Here is an 18,306-nt window from a genome sequence, read left to right as displayed (position 1 = left end):
AAAAATCTTTTAACCAGTGGCTCCTTTGCCAGACTGGTGTCTAAAAAAACTGAAAGAGCTGCTATCTGTACCCTGAGGGTGTTAACTGCCACACCCTTATCTACTCCATCTTGTAAAAATTCCAAAATAATTGGAGTAGAGGTAGAAGCGAAGTTCTATTGCTTCTGCCAGGTACAGAATCTTTTCCATATTTTTAGGTACATTTTCCTAGTGACTGGTTTTCTACTCAGTAAGAGGGTCTGAGCATCCCTTTGCTTTAAGCAATTGGCGTTCAGTAACCAGGCTGTCAGCTGGAAGAATCTTGGATTCTGATACTGTACTGGTCCCTGAAACAGAAGGTCTGAGGAAACTGGGAGATGCCACTGGCAAGCCGAGGACATTGTTTTTGGGGATAGGAACCATGGTCCTTTGGGGGACCAGGGAGCGGACAGGATTCGTTTTTGTCCCTGACACCTGTTCAGTTTCTTGAGGACTCTGGGGATTGGCATCAGAGTGGGGGGAAAGCACTGGCCGGTTTGTACTGCCACTGCAGGTTTAGAACTCTCAGCCCAACCATTTCCTTTTCTAGGTTGCCTTGGTTGAGCCACCACTTCAGAGAGTTCTGGACCTGTGGAGCGAGGGTGAGTATCCTGACCAAAGAATTTATTCTTTCTACCCAAAAAGTACACATGGAAGAACAGTAGTTCTTTTGCAAGGGGTTGAGCCCACGAAGTGGCTGGGTTGCTTCCTAGATTCTTCGGGATTATTATCCGGTAATATTTTCCTGAGGGTTTTGGTACCACTAAGATATGGGAACAAAACCCTTAGAACCACCGGCTCTATGGTACTGGACCAATTACTAGTAATTTTTCTCAAATCCACTGAAGCAAAATGAGCTGTCCCCTTGCAATTCTTTTGGGAGCATGTGTAAGGGTTACTATTGGAGGGGATATTAATGCAGCTTCTAGTCGGTAGCCTATTTTTAGGATGCACAGGGCATATAGCGAGACTGTCATTTCTTCCCAACTTGGAGGAAATTGATTCAGTCTGCTCCCTACTTTGGAGTCATTTTTTGTCCCTTGCGGCTGAGGTGGAAGAGGTGGAAGAGGAAAGAGTTGTTTTTTGACTTTTCCCTCCTAAAGCTCCAATTCTTTGTAGGTTCCCTTCTCCTATTTTGCTGCTTATTATCCCGGGGGCCACGAAAAAACTTTTTACCAGTTTCTTTAGGCTTTGTGGGAAATTTAATTCCTTTTTCTGAGGATCGGGAAAGTACTTCATCAAGCCCTGAACCAAACAGGAGGGACCCTTCAAATGGAATGCCGCAAAGCTTGGTTTTGGACGGGAGTTCTCCTTCCCATTCCTTAAGCCAAATGGCTCTTTTAGCTGAGTTCATTAGTGCCCCTGTTTTAGCAGAGGCTTCTACTGATTCAAGTGCAGCGTCTGCCAGATAGGATACTGCCTTGGTTATTACCGACAGGGAATCTTGGACATCCTGGGTTTTTATCTGTAAAAAATTTTTATTCAGTTTTTCAATCCAGGAAAAAGCATTTCTTGCCACACAAGAAGCAGTTAGACCTGAAGCCATTGCAATTGCATTGGCATCCCAAGCTTTCCCCAGCAATGTCTCTGCTTTTCGGTTCATAGCATCCTTGATACTACCTGCATCCAAAAAAGGAGAGATCTGATTTTTTGGAGACTTGCGCGAGGGGGGGCATCCATTTTTGGTCTTTTAAGGAATTTGTTTGAATCCTCTTCCTTAAAGGGGAATCTCCTCTTCCAAGAATTCCCTTATTTAACCTGTTTTCAGGCAATTGCCATTGTTGAAGGATCAGACTCTTCAAAGAATGGTGAATATGAAAAACTCTAGAAGGGCTTTTCCCTATCCCTTTATAGAGTTTGTCTTGTGCTGTGATTTCTTTAGGCAAATCAGGAATCTCCTCTGAAGCATATATGGCCTGAAGGAGACCCTGCATATTCTCCAATCCAAACAGGTTTTTTGCTGACTCTACTTCCTCAGAGGTATCGGAGTCCCTATTTCCCTCAGCTTCTGAACAAGATGGGGAAATTGAGCGGTCATCTTCTGGAAATATTCTATCTTCTTCTGTGACCTGGGCTGATGGAAGACTTTGAGTAGCTGGTGTAGTGGCTAAAGGTCCTACTCTAATCAGAGGGCTTTCTTGACACAAAGTCCCTTCCATTAAGGAAGGGTCTACCTGTTCCCCCTCTAGTAGCTATACCTAGATTAGATCAAACTGCCATCATAGTAGAAAACGTTTCATCTTGCATACTCTTAAAAAGTCTTTCATGAAGTCTGAAGTTTCCCTTCCTGACAATTTATGAATGCACCTATAGCAGAAGGGTCTAGTGTGGGAACTGGGCACTTCTTATGGACAGCAGGCCCTTGTAATGCCTGGACAGATGTAGCTTCTTGTAAACCGCTCTGGGACTCTGGAAGACAGGATATGTATCACTCTTCCTAGAAAAGACATCAGACATGGGGACCATAGAGAGAACATAGTACGATCGACTAAGGTCAGGGAAATGACAAGTTCCAGGCACATATTATGTCGGTACCCAGCAGACTTTTGCATAGGTCAGTAAGGATACATGTTCAGCACTTACCCTGTCCGACCTTGGTTTTGGCTGCTGACACCTGGGATAGTCTCCTCCTCCTTCCCCGGAGGAGTCGTCGTGGAGGACTTCATTTCCGAAGCAGGAATCCGAGCTCCAATAGCCTTGGATTCTGCTTTACCGCTAACGAGCGTCTCCTCCATGTTTCTCTTCTTTCCCTTCATGTGGCGCACGTCTGACTTCTGCACCGGAAGTTCCGGTTTGAAGGCGAGGTTTGGAACGCCCGGCTAGCGGGAAATTCAAATCTTCTATGGAGGAGAGCTGCTGGTGCCGGAAACAAGACCTGGAAACACAATCACAGGTGACCGAGAGCTTATCCTGTGAGTTCCTGGGATGGGAGTGCAGGGACTGCTCCGCTCGTAAGGTCCCCCCCTACTCCAGAGAGTTCTGGAGAGGAACCCGTGGCCTTCTGCCAAACCTGGCTCACAGGGTACCTTTCGACTCTAGGAGTCTGCAGGTAAAATCTTTAATCAACGTTTCTCTTTGTAGGAAGAAACACAATCTAAACTGAGGGCCAGAGGGAAAGGTGGGGCCTTTTAACTATTCTTAATTGATTGTGTTTCCGGTAGGGAGGAGCCTATCATCTCTCACTGTTGGGCCGTCCTGGAAGGGGAGGAGAGAAAAACCAACACAGACAACTACCAACTGTTGGGGAGCGGGGCCGCCGCATCCTTAACAATTGAGACTCATACAGCGGTCAGTGGGGTTCCCCTGCTGACAGCTGAAGTGTGAACAAAAGAAAGTACCGGTGTTCCGTGAAAAAACCCTACCCATGAGAATTCCCCACCCTCATCACTTCCGGTGCACCTACGTCATTGAACAGCTGAGCAGCCTAGCAGTGCGCATGCTCTAAGCTCCGGAGGGTAGGGAATTCTCACGAGGTAGGGTTTTTTTACGTTACACCGCATCAGCTGTTGCCGCGGTTACATGAAAACATCTCGGCTGGAACGTGAAATCATCTCCGCTACTACCCCAGTCACTTCCCTGAACTCTGCTACTAAATGTAAAATGCGACGGAGGCTCTATGAAAATATAAATCACAGACCAGAGATCTCCGTGATTTATATTTTCATACACCCGCCGCTTTTACATTTAGTAGCCAAGATCAGGGAAGTCACAGGGGTAGGGGCGGAAATAATTTCTTGTTGCAGCATAGATGTTTTCATGTAACCGCAGCAACAGCTGATGCGGTGTAACGTTACAACACACTACCGTGAAAATTCCCTACCCTCCAGGACCTTCGAGCATGCGCACTGCTAGCCTGCTCAGCTGTTCTGTGACAGGAAGTGACGAGGGTATGGAATTTTCACAAGGTATGGTTTTCTAACGTTACACCGGCAATTGAAACGAAAAAAAACAAAATAAAACAAACATCAACCAACAACATTGCTCAGCCGCTAAGGCCCCGTTCACATTGCCGCGATCCGACTTCCCCAGGCGACCTCCGAGGTCGCGGTGCGAGCAGGGCGCCGCGACCTCGGAGCGGCCGCCACGGACTTCATAACATTGAAGTCTATGGCGGTCGCCTCCGGGTCGCCCCAAAGTAGCTCCGGACCCTTTTTCTAAGTCGGAGCGACTTGTGTCGCTCCTATTAGAACGGGTCCGCAGCTTCCCTATGGAAGGCGACCAGGTCACCTCACAGGTCGCCTTAGTGTGAACGGGGACTAAAACAGAAAGATAAAAAACAAACATTGTTTCATTTTTGATCTGCTTAGTCATCTACATATCAAAAAGGGATGAACTTGATCTGCAGATTAAGTCAGTTAAAAAAACAACCTGTCAATAAAAAAAAAAAAAAAGTTTTTAATTAAAGTAGAAGTCCACCATAACACTAGAATCTCTGCATCTATAGACCTCCACGGTCTAACACTAACCTATCTAACCCTGTAAAGAAAAAAAAAAAAAAAATCCAGTATACCATACCTTTTTTGAAGTCGATCCGACACGATCCCACGCTGAACTTTTAGCGGCAGCTTCTCTGTGGACGCGGGTGTAGAGGAGGCAGCCGACAATGGAAGCCCTATAGTAAGCCTATGGGTGACATAACTCTCCATGCAGAGCAGAGCTTCCGTCGCTGGAGACCGAATCAAATTAGCTTCAAAAAAGGTAAGTATACTGATTTCTTCTTTACAGGGCTAGATAGGTTAGTGTTAGATCGTGGAGGTCTATAGAAGTAGGGATTTTAGTTTTAGGGTGGACTAAAGGCCCGTACACACGTAGCGATTGTCGGCCATAAATATTCGGCCACCGACCGATCGGCCGATTGTCGGCTTGTTAGTATGATGCTTCCGACAACCGACTGGGACTTTTCGGCCAAACAGAATCTGGTGTGCAGGCTTTAAAATTTTTGTTGGCCAACACCAGAACGGCCGATTGTTCCTCAGTCAGTACAGAATTCGGCCGATAAACAGAAGATGAGCAAGACTGGGCATGCTCAGAGAATAAAAACACACGGAAAGTAAACCAGCACATGATATCATTTCTGCAGTCGGCTGTTGGCCAACAAAATTCGTGTGCAGTCTTTAGCACTTTTCAACTGACAGGACAGCACCGGACAAAAGACGGACGATCGTTCGGCCGACATTCGGTACGTGTGTACGGGGCTTTACACTTTAAAATGTTCCTCTGTTTAACCCCTAATTAACCATTAATTTACTCAAATCAGCCCTAACTCATTGTCCTCCCATTTAATTATTATTTATTTATGTGCAGATTTTTTTCATTTCTATTTTATAAACTATTAAGGATTAAAACTTTTTTTTTTTGCTTTGTTTGGTAATATTTTTTTACACCTTTAACATATATTTACACAGAAAACTAAGTATGGCTTCTAATACCACACTTAAACCTGGTACACACAATGAGATTATAGGACGAACAATTGCCCGTTTTTTTTGGGGGGGGGGGGGTTTTGCATGCTAGTCTCCATATAGAAAATTAAGAGGTTACTAAAGTTATGAAAATTCTCGTGCGACAGAATAAAATTTTGGAAGTGATGTAATGTATTATATCGTATTGGTATTGAATTTTCGGATGACTATTGTAATGATTAAACCAAAAATCTTAAGATCTGGTATCGCACGAAAAAAAAATTTCCATGCTTGTCCGATCAGATAATTTCACATGACCTGTCCTGATCAGCCCTCGAAAGCCGTGATCAGATGATCTCGTATGTTCACTTAGAATGCGGCATTTTTCATACGAATTTCTGATTGTGTGTACGGGTCTTTACTTCGCTTGCTCAGTGACTCAAACTATTGGAGCCACTAGGTCAGCATAACAACCAGGCAAAAAAGCATTTTCAGAAACAGATCAGCATCCTTCATCTTTCTTTCAGCAAAGGCTTCCTTTAAAGTGGTAGTATACTCCGCTTTTTAATTCTTACCTACAGGTAAGCCTATAATAAGGCCTATAATAAGGCTTACCTGTAGGTAAAATTAATATCTCCTAAAGCTGCACGGTTTAGGAGATATTCACCCTGAATGCAGCCCCTGACAGCAGCCGCGCATGCGCTCTGAAGGTCCAGCGTATTTTGCTGGACCTTCAGAGCTCCTTGCTGGAAAGTGAACTCCCACGCGCATCTCATCGCGGCTCCGGCCACTCACAGTGAACCCGGAAGGGAACATGTCAGCTGCCTCAGCGTTGTCCGGGAGGCTGCGTGGGGGCTTCATTCTAAGGTAAGCTTTTCATAATGTCCTAGTACGCTATGCATACTAGCACATTATGCCATTGTCCTGCAGGGTTTGTTTGTTTTTTTTTTTTAAACAGGGGATAAAACCGCTTTAGGCTCCGTTCACATGTTAGCGTATGGATCGCGGGCAGAACCGTTGCGGTTCTGCCCGCGATCCGGAGATTATTGCAAATCGCGGGACGCCTGTGCGTTGCCCGTTGATTTGCAATAGCCCCCCAAACGCTGAGCGATGTTGCCGCGATTTCCGCCTGCCGAATCGCGGTAACATCGCGCAAAAAAAAAAAAATCGCGGGACGCAATACGCTCCAAAGAAGCTCTTGTACTTTTTTGGGCGTAATGCATCCCGCAATTTTTTTTTTTGCGCGATGTTACCGCAATTCGGCAGGCGGAAATCGCGGCAACATCGCTCAGCGTTTGGGGGGCTATTGCAAGTCAACGGGCAACAGGCGCCCCGCGATTTGCAATAATCTCCGGATCGCGGGCGGAATCGCAGCGGTTCTGCCTGCGATCCATACGCTAACATGTGAACGGAGCCTTAAGTCCACACATTGCACCCTTGTCTTAGGTTTGTATCGGTTAGCTTTTCTTGATCATTTCCTGCTGGAACCTAAAACAGCTACTAGGTGGCAGAATTACAACACAGGTGCCCAGTACAATGTATGTGAATGGATGGAAGGCTTCTGAGCACACATAAAGTAGGGTACTTACCCCCATCCTGTGACCTGCGAGTGGCAATGAATTTTGCCCCGAGATCAGAGGCAGAATGTTTGCGAGCCTCAGAGAAGGCCAGGAGATGTCCACGTGGGGTGTAAGTGATGAGTGGAATGCGGTAGGTGTCCACCTCGCCAATCACCCGACCGCTCACCCAGAGTAATTGCTCCATCGTAATCAATGGGGAGACCTATAGGGAAAAAAAAATAAATTAAAAATAATGGTTAAAAGAATAAAAAGGTTTCTTACAGAACAGACCAAGCTTCAATCACTCATACATAAAAAAAAAAAAAGTTCTGAGGCGGGATTTTTGCGGCATGTACGATTGACCAGGATAGAAGCGGTCTTCATTCGTTGACTTTATCAGTGTAAGGCACTTGTTAAAACAAAACCAAAGAAAATTCCCAGCTCAACTTGCCAGTCTGCAACCAACTGAAATACTCGGTCTAACAGTTTGCATTATAAACAGGGGTTTAGTTAACACACATCTGCAATTACATGCGTAAGCTGCGGAGATCCGCTCCAAGGCACCCCAATATTATCTGCCCTCCTAACTCTTGTAAATTTAGGAGAGCCTCCATAGTAGAAGCATTCATTCTAATGGATAGGCAGAGGGGAGGTGAACCTGGAGGGATCCCACTCCTCCCTAAAAGGCACAGGGGCACACAGGACACCCAGCACATGGCACAATGGCAGTAGGTGCCCGGTGCGTTCCCTCACCAATATTACATCAGTAACAAAAGACTGGCCACCGCCCCCACCTATACTGTAACTGGCCTTCACAGCAAGGAGCACATGGAAGGGCAACACATGCAAAACAAAACCAAAGAAAATTCCCAGTTCAACTCACCAGACAGTCTGCAACCAACCGAATTACCTAACTGAATACCTTTTCTGACTAACCTGTGTAAGAACAATCTGTATACTTTATAACCTGTGGGTATATACACACACACACAATATAATACATATACACATACACCCCCATTTTCAGACCACTCCGGTTCAGTCACATGATCCATCTCCCCTTTGTCAACCAGTGGCGGCTGCAGGAAAGAAAAGGAAGCGCTGGCAATGGATTGCCCATAGGAGCCTATGGGAGATGACACCACTTCCAAGTATTGCCAGCCGTTGTCGCTATTGCTGGCTTACCCAGGGGAGATCCAGTGACCAGAGGGGCCTGAAAATAGGAAAGTATACAGAACTTTCTTACACAGGTTGGTCAGAATTGGTGTACAAGCACGCTACGTTCCTGTAAAACGTGTCTTATCATTTGTATCCCGTTTGGTGCTCGATATGCGTCAATAAAGGATCTTACTTTGTTGAAGCTTCGTGTGGTGGTGTGCGGCCAATTCTTCCCTGATCTGTGACATTACAGTGGCGAGCCGGGGCCACCACCCACACCGGACTGCTGATCACTCAATCACCTAAACAGTGTATATACTTTATTGGTAGTCAGAATTGGTGTTAGGAGGGGAAGGGGGCATTTTAGAGACCAATTAGGTTTTGCATTGAGTTGAGTTCTACTTAAACCACTTCTGGACCGGAAGGCTTTACCCCCCGTAATGCCCAGGCCATTTTTTTGCAATTCGGCACTGCATTATTTTAACTGACAATTGGACGGTCGTGTGATGCATTACCCTAATAAAATTGATGTCAAATTGCCCACAAACAGAGCTTTCTTTTGGTAGTATTTGATCAGCGGTGCGATTTTTATTTGTTGCGCTATAAACAAAAAAAAAAAAAAAAAAAAAAAGAAGAAGAAGAAGAAGAAGAAGAGCGACAATTCTGAGTCCCGGTTCACACTAGGGCGACCTGTGAGGCGACTGGGTCGCCCCGCAGGTCGCCTCCCATAGGGAAGCTGCGGACCCGTTCTAATAGGAGCGACACAATTCGCTCCGACCTAGAAAAAGGGTCCGGAGCTTCTTTGGGGCGACCAGGAGGCGACCGCCATAGACTTCAATGTTATGAAGTCCGTGGCGGCCGCTCCGAGGTCGCGGCACGCTGCTCGCACCTCGGAGGTCGCCACCCGAAGTCAGATCGCGTGCATGTGAACGGGGGCTGAAGAAAAAAAAAAAAGAAAAACAATATTTTTCACTTTCTGCTGTTGAACATTCCCCAAAAAAAAAAAAAAAAAAATTAAACATTTTTTCATAATTTTAGGCAAATTTGCATTCTGCTACATATTTTTGGTAAAAAATATCCCAAAAAAATCCCAATAAAAAGGGGATAATGAGTATATTTTGGTTTGCGCAAAAGTTATCGCGTCTACATACTAGGGGAAAGATTTATATCATATTTATTAATTTTTACTAGTAATGGTGGCGGTTTTTAGTGGGACTGCGACATTGCGGTGGACAGATTGGACACATAACATTTACACTTTTGGGGGGGGGGGGGGGGGGGACCAGTGACAGTACTACAGTAATCAGTACTAAAAATATGCACTGTTATTACTGTAATAATGACACTGGCAGGGAAAGGGTTAACACCAGGTGCGATCAAAGGGTTAAATGTGTCCCTATGGGGGGTGCTTTCTAACTGCGTGGGGGATGGACTTCTGGAATGAACACAGGATCCCTGTGTTCATTGCTGACAGAGCAGCGGTCTGCTGTGTTTACAACGGCAGACCCGCCGCTCTGTCTCCACGGGAAGCGATCGGGGGTGCCTGGCGGCAATTGCGGCCGCTGGCCCCGTGGATCAGCTTCCCCTCTGGCGAATAGGGGCACGTGCGCACCCCTATGAGCGCTCCCGCAAAGCAATGTATGGGTACGGCGTTTCGTTGGAACCTGCCCCTAAGCCCAAGGACAAGGACAAAAGCCTACCTGTCCTTAGACATAGTGGCTGTATTCGTATTCTTTTTCAGGCTTTTATTTTCATAAGGGGATCCTGCCAGTAACACACTGCCTGTCCTATGGTGACAACGCTCACTCACTGTACTGTATCTACGGAGGAGCAGTGTCATCCTAGCACAGGAATTGTGTGATCTACAGAAAATTTCTGATCTCCACAACATAGGGGGAAAATAGTTTGTCCTCCAAGAAAGGTACCTTGTGTAGGTATAAGGCTACATTGACACCTGCAGGTGAGAGTTGAAGCAGCAGAAATCAGACCCTTGCTGCGACTCTTAAGTGGCTAGGTGAGGCCGCTGTCCCCGTTCAGTATAATGTCAGGTAGCTGGCACCCCCAGCTATTCGCTGATGTCTGCACAGCCAGCGGTTGGCTGTAGCGACACTTTGCGTGCGTCCAGTAGTGATCACCGCAAGTAATTGCTGGTGTGAATGTAGCCTAACCATGCTTGAGATTTTTATTCTTGCTGGCATCGAACAGATATAATGCTTGGAACGGTACACTTGCTCCTTCATGTTGACATTAATGCCCCTTTCACACAGCCCGTCCGTCGGACGGAGATCCGCCAATCCCCCGCTGAGCAGGAGGATGACAGCTGTGTCTCTGCGCTGTGTGCGGAGACACAGCTGTCAGTTCCCTATGCATCTCTATGGTGGAAATCAGATGGGAACGGACCGTCGGTCTGTTCTCATCCGATCCGCTGGACGCATGGAAAAATAGGGTTTCCATCCGTCCAGATTTGATGGATCGGATGTCAGCGGACATGTCTCCGCTGACATCTGATGCCCCATAGGGATGCATGGGGGGGACCGTTTAGATCCACAAAGAGCAAATGACTCCTGCGCTTAAGGGGTGGCCTTGCGGCTGGTATCCGGAAAATGTGATTCAGGTCAAATTGTAGTAAATTCAGGCTGTGCTGCCACTCTCAACGGGTCGTGGTAACCCAAAGAAGATACTGGAAAAGAGAAATGGACAGAGGGCGCACCAGCCTAGCGCATTATCTTTAAAACAATTTATTGTAATAGGCATGTATACACATTATACTCACAAAACTATTATGAAATACGGGCAATAAGCAATGAGGGACCACCAGGGGTCTCCACTGGGCATCCTCAGCTGCCGCAGGCCGTGGAAGGATGTAGACCTCCAAAAAAAAAAAACACTTACGCGTTTCGGGGTGTTCCCCCTTCATCAGAGTTCTTCCACGGCCTGCGGCAGCTGAGGATGCCCAGTGGAGACCCCTGGTGGTCCCTCATTGCTTATTGCCCGTATTTCATAATCATTTTGTGAGTATAATGTGTATACATGTCTATTACAATAAATTGTTTTAAAGATAATGCGCTAGGCTGGTGCGCCCTCTGTCCATTTCTCTTTTCCAGGACCGTTTATATCCGCCTGTGTGAAAGAGCCCTTAGCGGCATACACATTCTAGCAGCAGAAATCAGCAACTTTTGCGATTGCCGCTCATGCCTACATAAAGTAACGATTGTCTGACAGCGATCACATGTCGCTGCACACCATTGAGTTACCTGTGGTAAAGTAGAACGAAAGGCAAAACTTTTTTTATCGTTTTGGATAGTAAAGAGGAATTCGATTACCTCGTTTTTTATTGCTGTCTGTGCCCCCGTTAGGGAGATTATCTCTCCCTACTTGTCCTGTTAACCATGATCATTGAAAGGATCACTCACTATTTATCCTCCAACTTTGATGAATCCTTATTGATACCTTGGTGATGTATTTTTCCATTCAAGCTTCTTGTATGTATAGTAAAGGCTTGAGGTCGCACATTACCCCGGGGATTATCTTTAACCTTATCCCTATTCCCCCCCCCCCCCAATTTAATCTTCCTATTCTTACTTTTCTTGCTCCTTTTTTTTTTTTTTTTTTACTCTTCCCATGTAGTTCAGGTAGCAACATTTATACCTATGCTTTTCTATACTTGCAAAATTGTATTGCTGTGCTTTATTAGTGCCGGTTCACATTTGTGCGATCACCAGACTTGTATAAAGTACTCAAAATTTCTACTTGAGTAAAAGTACAAGTGCTAGATCAAAAAGTGACTTGAGTAGAAGTGGAAGTGCTCGCAGAAAAAGTTACTTAAGTAGAAGTACTAAAGTATTCAACATTTATTTTACTTAAGTATTGCAAGTAGTTTTTTCAAAAAATTTGCTACTTAAGTACTAAAAGTAAAAAGTACCAGTAGTTTTGAAAAAAAATTTCTACTCAAGTACTGAAAGTAGAAGTAGAAGTACTGTGTTATGTAGTTATTAAAGAAAGAAGTCAAAAGTTTGAACATCATATTGTTTTTTATTATTTCAAATGATTTATTCAAATGATTAACCTAAAGGACAATCACAATTCCTTAGGCTGTAACTTTTTGTAAACAAAAAACAGATAAAGTCCCTCCCTTCCCCTTTTAAAGCATCCACCTTTTAAAGCCAGGGGTGGTCTCCTTCCTGAGCTTCCTCACTCTCACAGCCTGGCAGATCACTTGAAGTTGAAGGGCCAGGGGTGGAAGGTGGTGTTTTTGGTTCGTCCATCTTTTCAGCTGATCAAAAGGCAGAACAGGAGCATGCGCAGTCTTCTTAATCGCGGTTTGATTTGATTCGCTCAAATGATGATGATGATGTGCCAGGCCAGCTTCATCAAACCTACAACGCTTAAAGTGAAAAATGCATCAAAAACTACTAACAAAGTGGCTGTGCTAAAAATGCTAATAAAGTGCCTGCAATTATATATATATATTCTTCTTGTATTCAAAATCATCGCCCACAGTATCAAAAATAAAGTGACATGTCTGTGCTAAATGCAGTGCAAATTATTCCCACAATGTAAATGAAATTCATATAAAATATATATGACAATACCACAATAAAATAAGTTGTGATTGTGAATAAGTTAGGTGAAAGTTTAAGTGTGTAAACTAAACTTTATAACGAAAAGTCCATAACTGAATTCCAGTGTGCAATCTAAGAAGTGCTGTCACTTGCTGTCAGATGCTTCCACCTTTCTTCTGTCATCTGCTCAAGTAAAGTGGTGGACTGGATAGCCTCTCTCTCTGCCTCTCACCTTAGTAGCACTGGCACTGCACAGCTTCAAAAAGCTGTCTATATGATTTTCATTATAAGAACTTGTCAGAACATGCTTCCACCACCTGTCCTTCACACTAGTAGTGCTCATTTGCTTTGCTCAAGTCAAGTGCCACTGCCAATGGCCACTGCAGTGCAGGCACAGCCGCACAGGCAGAGGCAGGCCGCAGGAAGCACAGGCAGAGGAAGGCACAGCCGCACAGGCAGAGGCAGGCCGCAGGAAGCACAGGCAGAGGCAGGCCGCAGGAAGCACAGGCACCACCACAACACAACACTTATGGTCCATGGACCATGGATGGTCGGATAATCATCATAGCCGTCAGTCTCACTCTTCTTGGTTCAAAAAAGCCACCCATGACCCGTGTGTATATAATATATTAATATTTTATATTGATTATTTGATTCTCAAATGGCACATTTGCCATGGCAAGGATTAGGCCCTCTCCACGGTCCACCTCACTCACCTCATAGAGAAGAAGATGAGATAACGAAGAAAATACTCCGAGTCCCGCTGCCCGTGTCACAACTGCTCTCGTTAAGGGCCCTAAGGGGTGGAGTCTGAGTGACACACAACACATCTAGAGGCAGAGACCTCGAGCAGGAAGACGGCAGCATGGCTCCTCCTGTGCGGTCTTAACTTGATGATCATGACAGTGATTCCGCAGGCCGTGGCGCGAGCGAGGCTGTGGGATTGATTGAATTGAGTTGTGCTGCCTACTGCTACACGCTACCTACTACTAAATTGTGAGTCAGTATATTTTATTTCATTTTTGTATATAAAAGCGGTATTGTTGAGCACTACTAGCCATTAGATCTCCTGGCTGTCACTTTGTCACATGTTGGGGAATCACAGCGGCTCGGCTCCAGAAGTGGCGGGTGTCCCCGTCATCCTGCCAGGGCCGCCAAGAAGTTCATCACCTAATCTTAAGTTATTAATATCTTATGAGGAGAGGAACTATGAGATTGAGAATTGAAATAATTAAATATATATGGCTTTTTGAACCAGTGCAGTCAGTGCCAGTGCCACAGTGCCACCGAGACGCTATCCACCAGTGCCACCACCATTAAGTGTGTTGGTCGGTCACTCGAGCACTGAAGGAGGTGGAAGCATCTGACAAGTGAAGTGACACTTTAGATTTGCACACTGGAATTCATTTATGGACTTTTCGTTATAGATATGTTTACACACTTCAACTTGTTGCACGCACCTGACCTAACTTATTTCATAACTTATTTTATTGTGATTTATTGTCATATTTTATATGAATTGAATTTACTGTTACATTGTGGGAATAATTATTTTCACTGCATTTAGGCTTTAGCACATTCATGTCACTTTATTTTTGATACTGTGTGGAGTGTGGGCAGGGCACTGGGGGCAACGATGATATTATATCGATTGCACAGGCACTTTATTCGCACAGCCAAGTTGTGTTTGTTAGTAGTTTCTTGATGCACTTTAAGCACTGTAGCACCATTTATTTGTTTGTTTCATATTTTCTTTTTATTGGAAAGATTTGGTATAGCAGCTTTTATTATACACAGCTTTATGCAACCTGCCATCTACTGTTCTGGCAGTGGTAATTTTTTTAAAAGTAACGAGTAACTATGCATCACAAAAAAAAAATACTTGAGTAGAAGTATCGAAATCATCAAAAAAATGTAGTGAAGTAAAAGTGGAAGTAGGAGAAAAAAAATTCTACTCTAGGAAAGTACAGATACCGCATTTCGGTACTTAAGTAGTTCTACTTCGTTACTATACATCTCTGGCGATCACAGAGATAGCATGTAATTTTAGGAAGAGTGCGCTCCGAATTACATGCGATCTCATGTGCGGTGCAAATTCAGCCATACAGTTTGTCTGGCTGAATTCGCACTTAACACGCACAGGACCCTTTTTTTGGTCCGCAGCAGAATCGGATTGCATGGTGGTTAACACTAGTGCGATCCGATTTTGTGCGAACTTTCAGATCGCACTTTGATATGCGATCTGATCTGGGGGGTGTCGTTAACTTTGAATTGACACCCCCAGCGTATCGCATATGGCAGTGTGAACTGCCTGTGCTGCGGATGCGATGCGGGAACACGCTGCATATTCGCAGCGTTCCCGCATCGCACAAATGTGAACCGGCACTTAAGCTTCACATCTTAGTCGGTTATGAATATACTAGATTTGGATCCTTTCTAGATATTTTCAAGGACTAATTTTCTTATTTGCTATACCCATTTTAGAACTACATGGTATTCATTATATTACATTGTATCTGTAATTATCTTTATAATGTTACTTTCTTATTATTGCATCTGAGACTCGATTAAGACCCCGTTGGCACTGAGGCGATCCGACTTGCCGGGGCGACCTCACAGGTCGTGGTGCGCAGCTCGTACCGCGACCTCGGAGCGGCCGGCACGGACTTCATAACATTGAAGTCAATGCAGGTCGCTCCAGGTCGCCCCAAAGAAGCTCCGGACCCTTTTTCTAAGTCGGAGCGACTTGTGTCGCTACTATTAGAACGGGTCCACAGCTACTCTATGGCAGACGACCTACGGCGACCAGGTCGCCTGACAGGCCCCCCCAGTGTGAACAGTGTCTCACACTGCCTCGACTTGTCAGGCAACTTGTCAGCCTGACAAGTCGCGGTCCTTCGCGGTCCATTGACTGCTACAGGACCCGTTCTAATAGGAGCGACACAAGTCGTTCAGACTTAGAAAAAGGGTCCTGTACTACTTCGGGGCGACCTCGGAGCGACTTGCATAGACTTCAATTATATGAAGTCCGTGCAAGTCGCGCCGAAGTCGCGGGGCACAGGACTTCAGAAGTCGCCCCCTAAGTAGTACAGAGTCGTGTCGCCATAGTGTGAACCGACTCTTAACCTCCTTGCATAACATGTTAAAATTCAATAAAACAAAATTTTGACAAGAAAGTGAAAAGTAAAAGAAAACCCAGATTTTGCGTTAACCCTAGAAAAGTAAAAGAGGGGAAATCTTCCAATAGGGACACTAGTTCTGGTGACCTGGGGGTCCCCAACGACTTCCCTTAAATTTGCAGGAAGTGAAGGGAAATCTCCCAAATAGGATACAGATGGAGAAAAAAAAAAAAAAAAAAAAAATTATATTATATATATATATATATATATATATATATAAATATAAAACAAGGGTTATAACCCTCCTTTGGTCTATCCAAAATGAAAAAAAAAAAAAAGTTTTGCCTATAGTTTTACTTTAAGGTTGATGTTTGAGCCTGGAGCTGCATCCAAGCTCAGACATCCTCAGGAAATCGTTTGGCGTGACGCTACCTGCGAACAGCGGGGGCTGCTGTCAGCCAACGCCAAGTCGTTACTTTATACAGGCTGAGCGGCCACCGCCTATACACATGCACCGTTCATTCCATCCACAAACATCTGCTGATTCTTGCCGCTGGAATCTGGTGTAAGCACTCAGTGCTCTGTAAATGCGTGCTGAAATCTGCTGACAAAATGTAATTATAAAAGCAATCATTTTCCCAAGGATGTGTTTACAAACCACCATGAGTTTCAAACAGCCTTGATGAGGTTTAAAAAAAAAAAAAAAAAAAAAAAAAATGGTGTCTGCAGTGTAAGATGTCATAAAAACAACAGCAACGAACATTGCACAATCATATTACTTCCTCATATAAACCACAGACACACAGGCTAAGAATAACAGATTGACACGGTGTAATCCCAACAAAGCTGTACCCTACTATAGAACATACTGGTCTACAGAGACTCTTAAACTGGATACACACTATCCAACTTTTTGTTGTCAGATTTCCTTCAGATTTACCTTTTCTATGTAGTACAAGGGCCTGCCAGATTGCATACAAATTGAAAGTGTTTAGGTTTGACCTCATATTATATGGTTTTGGTAAATCTAAAGGAAAAAGTCTTCAGAAAATCTTATAGTGTGTATGGCCTATTACAGACACCACAAAACTAAGCCTTTGTTATACGAGAATTTTCATACATCGGTTTTTGATTTGCTGTGAAACAATGGAGGAAAACCGGATGATCATTCGCCCGATTTTCTTATAGTGTGTAACCCACTTAAGGTTCTCTAACAAACCTCTAAAGGCTTTACAGAACAGATTAAACTACACACAGGTGGACTCCATTAACAAATTAGGTGAATTCTGAAGGCAGTTGAGTCCATTAGATTGTAGTTAGGGGTATCAGGAAAGAGGGGGCTGAACACAAATGCACGCCAGACTTTTCAGATATTTGTAAAAAAAAAAAAAATAAAATAAATATGGAATATGGAAAAAACATTTTTCCATTTTCATTCCACTTCACAAATATGTGCCGCCGCTTTGTGTTGGTCTATCACAGGGGCGGTGAATTAAAATTCAAGGACGTCTGGTAACTAAATTTTTTTTCCAACTGAAGCCTGAATCACAAGTCTGTGCCATGAAAGATTGTAAGCGTCTTCTTTCCTTTTTCTTGGTGCAAGCCGCACTCTCTGGCGTTTTTCTTACGGTTTCCGCTACACACTCCTCTGTAAATGTCCCCAATAGTGTTCCCCCTTACATCAGGTGCCCCAACCAGAATAATTCATTACATTGGGTGCCCCCATCAGACTACCCTCATAAATCAGTTGCCACCATCAGAGTGCCCCCTTACATCAGGTGTCCTCATCACATAATGTGTGCCCATCAGAGTACCCCCTTTACATAATGTGTGCCCATCAGAGTACCCCTTTTACATAATGTGTGCCCATCAGAGTACCCCTTTTACATTATGTGCCCATCAGAGTACTCCCTTTACATAATGTGTGCCCATCAGAGTACCCCCTTTACATAATGTGTGCCCATCAGAGTACCCCTTTTACATAATGTGTGCCCATCAGAGTACCCCTTTTACATAATATGTGCCCATCAGAGTACTCCCTTTACATAATATGTGCCCATCAGAGTACTCCCTTTACATAATGTGTGCCCATCAGAGTACCCCTTTTACATAATGTATGCCCATCAGAGTACCCCTTTTACATTGTGCCCATCAGAGTACCCCCTTTACATAATATGTGCCCATCAGAGTACTCCCTTTACATAATATGTGCCCATCAGAGTACTCCCTTTACATAATATGTGCCCATCAGAGTACTCCCTTTACATAATAATATGTGCCCATCAGAGTACTCCCTTTACATAATATGTGCCCATCAGAGTATCCCTTTTACATTATGTGCCCATCAGAGTACCCCCTTTACATAATATGTGCCCATCAGAGTACTCCCTTTACATAATGTGTGCCCATCAGAGTACTCCCTTTACATAATGTGTGCCCATCAGAGTACCCCTTTTACATTATGTGCCCATCAGAGTACCCCCTTTAC

General features: G+C 44.4%; 1 protein-coding gene across 2 annotated transcripts in view; it reads right to left on the bottom strand.

Moving 5' to 3' along the window:
* The window catches only part of NEU1 (neuraminidase 1), an 89,729-nt gene that overhangs the window by 52,485 nt on the left and 18,938 nt on the right, over positions 1 to 18,306 (bottom strand). For both annotated transcript variants that reach the window (XM_082263543.1, XM_082263542.1), the window contains exon 2: positions 7,010 to 7,202. In XM_082263543.1, the coding sequence (XP_082119669.1) occupies positions 7,010 to 7,202 (193 nt within the window). The remainder of the gene's footprint in view (positions 1 to 7,009; positions 7,203 to 18,306) is intronic.

This window comes from Pelophylax lessonae, assembly GCF_965119305.1.
Source record: "Pelophylax lessonae genome assembly, chromosome: 7".
Taxonomy (NCBI): Eukaryota; Metazoa; Chordata; class Amphibia; order Anura; family Ranidae; genus Pelophylax; species Pelophylax lessonae.
The sequence above is the reverse complement of the archived record's forward strand: the minus strand, read 5'-3'. Positions and strand labels throughout refer to the sequence as shown.